The sequence below is a fragment of the Colobus angolensis genome, unplaced genomic scaffold, assembly GCF_000951035.1.
Source record: "Colobus angolensis palliatus isolate OR3802 unplaced genomic scaffold, Cang.pa_1.0 Scaffold31, whole genome shotgun sequence".
NCBI classification, from domain to species: Eukaryota; Metazoa; Chordata; class Mammalia; order Primates; family Cercopithecidae; genus Colobus; species Colobus angolensis.
This window is the reverse complement of record NW_012116377.1, coordinates 4,121,864-4,127,675: the sequence shown is the minus strand read 5'-3', so window position 1 is coordinate 4,127,675 and position 5,812 is coordinate 4,121,864. Positions and strand designations below refer to the sequence as shown.

Below are 5,812 nucleotides of genomic sequence, written 5' to 3'. Positions count from 1 at the left end.
AAAAATACAAAAAATTAGCCGGATGTGGTGGCGGGTGCCTGTAGTCCCAGCTACTTGGGAGGCTGAGGCAGGAGAATGGTGTGAACTTGGGAGACGGAGCTTGCTGTGAGCCAAGATCACACCACTGCACTCCAGCCTGGGTGACAGAGCAAGACTCCATCTCAAAAAAAAAAAAAAATCTATTGAGATATAATTCACATACCATACAATTTACCCATTTAAGATGTGTAGTTTGATGGGTTTTAGCATATTCACAGAGTTATGGAACCATCACCACAACCTGGGTTTAAAACATTTCATCATCCCAAAAAGGAACTCAATGTTCATGAATGTGGCCTCTCCTCCCTCCACCCTCAGCCTGGGGCCACCACTAGTCTACTTGTTATCCCTATGGACTTACCTCTAATGAAGCCCTGCAGGATCCCTCCTGCCATCCCTGCTGGGCCCCAGTCAGGACCACCTTGTGTCCCGGCTGCAGGTGTGTGATGGATGATGACAACGAAGTAAGGGATCGAGCCACCTTCTACCTAAATGTCCTGGAGCAGAAGCAGAAGGCCCTCAATGCAGGCTATATCCTAAATGGTGAGTCATTCCCTGGCTACCTTGGACTCAGCACCTTACTGGAGCTGTGGTTCTTCTCATCACTCCCTGGGCAGGGGAAATCCGAGGCAAGATGCTCTTGGCTGGACTTGCCTGGTAACCACATGGCATCACGGTGACCTCAGGAGGTCCTGGGTCATTCAGGTCACATCAGTGTGGGTGGTAATTGTGAATTGTGAATTGAAACTCTCATCATTAATAAAAACTTTATTTTTACAGCACTTTACCCTTTACAAGTCACTTTGTATATATGTTTATTCCTCACACCTACCCTGTAAGGGAGGATGTGTCTGAGAATGAAAAGGCTTAGAGAATAAAGTGATTTTCTCAGAGTCATACCACTTAGGACTTGTAACTTCGGGACCCAGGGCCTCCATTCTGTACCATGGTGGTTCCTAGTGAGCATTTTGCTCTGTCTGCCAGACATGGTGACCTCTCTTTGCCTCTAGGTCTGACTGTGTCCATCCCTGGTCTGGAGAGGGCTCTGCAGCAGTACACTCTAGAACCATCAGAAAAACCTTTTGACCTCAAGTCCGTGCCCCTGGCCACAGCGCCCATGGCAGAGCAGAGAACAGGTAACACCTATACTCCTCCCAGAGGCCACCAAGGCCAGGCCTCTGTCAGAGGGTCTGTATTGGCTGCAAAGCCACTAAACCTAACTGGGACGGGTGGGAGTTATGCTGGGAGGAGGAAATGATCCTTTCTGCCTCTGGCTCCCGAAAATAGAGACACACATACACTCAGATGTGTGCTCTCACATGTCCTGTGCTTTCCACTCTCAGGAGGGTTAGTATTTATAATCCCTGAGTAACAGCACTGGGGTCACCACCACACTGCCCCATGACTGCAGCCGTTGGTGATCATGTGTATAATTTGCTCCTGCAGAAAGCACCCCCATCACAGCAGTCAAACAGCCTGAGAAAGTGGCAGCTACCAGGCAGGAGATCTTCCAGGGTGAGTCACAGTGGTTGGGGGGTGCTTGGGACCTGGGCTCAGTTTCTTCAGGGGGATCAAGAGTAAGAACTGTCATTTATTAGTCTCTCCTGAGTGCTGGGCCCTTGAGATGCTTTAGACCTAGTATCATATTTGACCCTCAGATGGTGGTTGTTAGGTTCCTTCAATATCTGAGGAATTGAAAGTTCAGAGAGAGAAAGTGGTAGGAGGAGCTGGAATTAAGATCCAGATCAAACTGGCTCAGTGCTGCTACTGGGCCTCAATTTGGAGGGCTCAGGTCCCTGGAACCCAGGCCAGTTCAGAATGTCTGAGAGAGCAGTGCTGGGGTTCAAAGACAGTGGTACTTTTTGTTGGGTTCCACGTGTGTTCTGTCCACATTTGTCTTGTAAGGTTTTCTTCAGGTATCCATCTATCCTCTGGTGTTGCATTTTTAAGGGGAGAGGCTGTGTATCTAATTGCAGATTGTTTTATCCACTGAATTCCTACTCAGGGACTAGCATAGACCCCTCTTCCTTCATGGGCCCTTACTTCCATCTTAGCTCTTCTGTCTTCTTTTTTTTTTTTGAGACAGAGTCTCGCTCTGTCGCCCAGGCTGGAGTGCAGTGGTGGGATCTCGGCTCACTACAAGCTCCGCCTCCCGGGTTTACGCCATTCTCCTGCCTCAGCCTCCCGAGTAGCTGGGACTACAGGCGCCCGCCACCTCGCCCGGCTAGTTTTTTTGTATTTTTTTTAGTAGAGACGGGGTTTCACCGTGTTAGCCAGGATGGTCTTGATCTCCTGACCTCATGATCTGCCTGCCCCAGCCTCCCAAAGTGCTGGGATTACAGATATGAGCCACTGCACCCGACCTACAAAAATTTTTTTAAAAAATTAGCCACGTGTGGTAATGCCAAGTAGTCCCAGCTACTTGGGAGGCTGAGGTGTGAGGATCACTTGAGACCAGGAATTCGAGGCTGCAGTGAGCCATGATCATGCCACTGCCACTCCAGCCTGAGTGACAGAGTGAGATCTTGTCTCAAAAAAAAAAAATTGGCTGGGCGCTGTGGCTTACACCTGTAATCACAGCACTTTGGGAGGCTGAGGTCAGCAGATCACTTGAGATCAGCAGTTTGAGATCAGCCTGGCCAACATGGTGAAACCCTGTCTCTACTAAAAAAGTACAAAAATTAGCCAGCATAGTGGCTCACACCTGTAGTCCCAGCTACTCCGGAGACTGAGGTAGGAGAATCGCTTGACCTGGCCGGGAAGTGGAGGTTGCAGTAAGCCGAGATCATGCCACTGCACTCCAGACAGAGCAAGACTCTGTCCAAAAAAAAAAAGGTCCTTCCGGAGCAGAGTGGAGGGGTGACTGGGTAAAGAGACTGTTGGAGTAATTCAGAAGGAGAGGATGGCGCCTAAACCAGCGGGAGTAGGAGAGGAGGGACAGCGCAAGAGCTTTTTGAGGAATAATGCCTATTGGCAGGGTTGGTTTGAGGGTTGAGGGGTGGATGTCAACAGAGATGATGCTATTTTCTACTTTGAGCTGACAGTGGTGCTCTTGACTAGTTTGTGGGAGGAGGAAAAGATGGGGTATTGGATGAGGGAAGGGGAAGGAGATGGAGATGATTATGGTTGCAGACATGTGGAGTTTGAAGTGCTGTGGGCACCAGGTCGAGTTGTCTTGCAGGCAGTTGGAAATGGCAGGTCTTGAGCTCAGACAGGAAATAAATATTGGGAGTCAGTGGCATATAAGAGGTGGTTAAAGCCATGGGAGGGGATAAGATTGCCGAAGAGACTGTGAGAAGAGAAGCGGCCAAGGACAGAATACCCCAGAGACAGGCTTAACCAAAGAGGAACCAGAGGAGATGATGGGTGGGAACCATCAGTGGGGGCCAATGGTAGGAAGAGAAGCAGGACAGGTTGGGTGGAGGGGACTCAGAGACTTAAGAAGCCTTAGTAGAAGAGCAGAGTTTGGGGGACCCAGAGTCTGAGAGTCTGACACTGGGGCTGTTGGCACTGCCCTGGGTGGGCTCAGGAATTGTGCCCTTACAAGCGTGGAGTTGAGTTCCTCTGGTCTCCTTGCCCTTGTGTCATGCCCAAGGCCTGGCCTTACCAAAGGAAGGACTCAGTGGGCACTCAGGGAACTGAGTCACCCCATCTTGGTGTCAGGGCCTGCTGCTCATGCATGTCTATTTCATTCAGGTGGTGGTTGTCCAGGCCATCAGTGCCCTGTGTCAGAAATATCCTCGCAAACACGCAGTCCTCATGAACTTCCTGTTCACCATGCTGCGGGAAGAGGTAAGAGTCGGGGCATTTGGGGGATGCCAGGTCTCGGTGCAGGGAGTGACCTGACCACTGGCTCCATGCTCAACTTTGTGCGTGTGCTCATGTTAGCCTGTTAACCAACTGGTTTTCATGGTGCCTGCAACCCTTTAAACTCCTTGTGGACATGTAAACATGTACCAGTTGCTAGTAATTACAGTAATAAATATGACTCACCAGCCTGACTTTAAAAACTGGATGTCCTGAGGTGATGCTTGTGCAGAAGATGGGAAAGTGCATGTTCTTTTCTCATGGACTCTAGTGCAGAAATGTTCTGGACCATTCCAGGAGTTCGAGGGGTGGTTTCTTGTGAAACTGGTGCTAATAATGCATCATTGGTTCTATTTCTGTTCCTGATGTGAATTCTGATTCACTTATGCCACCTTTTTTGGATGTCTCAACAAAACGGGTTAATTCTTAGGAGCAATAGCAAATGTTCATGGAGTAGATTTGTTCCTCAGATACATGGTACCCCTTTCACCCAGCCCCAGAGTGGCCCATGGACTGGGCAGTAGAGGAGCCATTGCCTTGAGTGTCTTTGCGTTTCCCAAGAATGTTATAGAAGGCACTAATGTTTAGTGAGTCGTCAGCTAATGGGCCCAGCACTTTGGTGATTGTGTTTGCTTTTTTTAAGTAGAAATGGGGTCTTGCTGGGTTGCCCAGGCTGGTCTCGAACTCCTGGCTATAAGTGATCTTCCCACCTTGGCTACCTGAGTGCTGGGATTACATGTGTGAGCCATCATGCCTGGCCAGGCCTAGCACTTTGGAGACACTATGCATGATAGCAGTTTTTTGTTTTTTTTTTTTTTTTCTTTTGAGTAGGAGTCTTGTTCTGCTGTCTAGGCTGTAGTGCAGTGGCGTGGTCTTAGCTCACTGCAACCTCCACCTCCTGGGTTCAAGCGATTCTCCTGCCTCAGCCTCCTGAGTAGCTGGGACTATAGGTGCCTGTCACTATGCCCGGCTACGTTTTTATATTTAGTAGAGATGGGGTTTTACCATGTTGGCCAGGCTAGTCTCAAACTCTTGACCTCAGGCGATCCACTCACCTTGGCTTCCCAAAGTGCTGGGATTACAGACGTGAGCCACTGGCGCCCGACCTCGATCTGTCATCCAGGCTGGAGTGTGGTGGCATGATCACAGCTCACTGCAGCCTAAACCTCCTGGGATCAAGCAATTATCTCACCTCAGACCCCCAAGCAGCTGGAATTACAGGAAGGCACCACCATGCCTAACTAATTTTTCTATTTTTTGTAGAGATGGGGTCTCTCCATGTTGCCCAGGCTGATTTTGAACTCCTGAGCTCAAGTGGTCCACCCACCTCAGCCTCTCAAAGTGCTGGGATTATAGGTGTGAGCCATTGCGCCTGACCAGCCTTTTGTTTGATAGGAAAGAGTGATAGAGGCCCAGAGAACCAAGTGCCCTGTCTCCAAATTCTGTGTTTGGACAACTGTACTTGGTCCAGCTCAGGTCTTCAGCTCTTTTCTGGAGAGAGCAGGCTCCTTGCTCAGCTCAGCTTCTCTCTGCAGGGTGGCTTTGAGTACAAGCGTGCCATCGTGGACTGCATCATCAGCATCATTGAGGAGAACTCAGAGAGCAAGGAGACAGGGCTGTCACATCTGTGCGAGTTCATCGAGGACTGCGAGTTCACAGTGCTGGCCACCCGTATTCTACATCTCCTGGGCCAGGAGGGGCCCAAGACCACCAACCCCTCAAAGTACATCCGCTTCATCTATAACCGAGTGGTCTTGGAGCATGAGGAGGTCCGGGCAGGTAGGTCTGAGCCAGGGCTGAACTTGGAAACTTAACTACCCTTGAATAAATGTCCCAGCAAAGGGACCTGAGCCTCCAGTGGGGACTTGTGCACTCACTGTTCTTGCTGCATAAGCTGTTTTTCATAATATTGTAGGCAGGACCTTACATGTCATCTAGTTGAATGGTTCTTTGTTTTTGTTTTTTT

The 5,812-nt window shown here is 49.6% G+C and overlaps 1 protein-coding gene across 1 annotated transcript in view; it reads left to right on the top strand.

Moving 5' to 3' along the window:
* Nucleotides 1-5,812, top strand: part of COPG1 (coatomer protein complex, subunit gamma 1) — a 31,506-nt gene that overhangs the window by 12,184 nt on the left and 13,510 nt on the right. Inside the window, exons 13-14 of the mRNA XM_011950848.1 lie at nucleotides 3,736-3,831; nucleotides 5,382-5,655. Of these exons, the coding sequence (XP_011806238.1) occupies nucleotides 3,736-3,831; nucleotides 5,382-5,655 (370 nt within the window). The remainder of the gene's footprint in view (nucleotides 1-3,735; nucleotides 3,832-5,381; nucleotides 5,656-5,812) is intronic.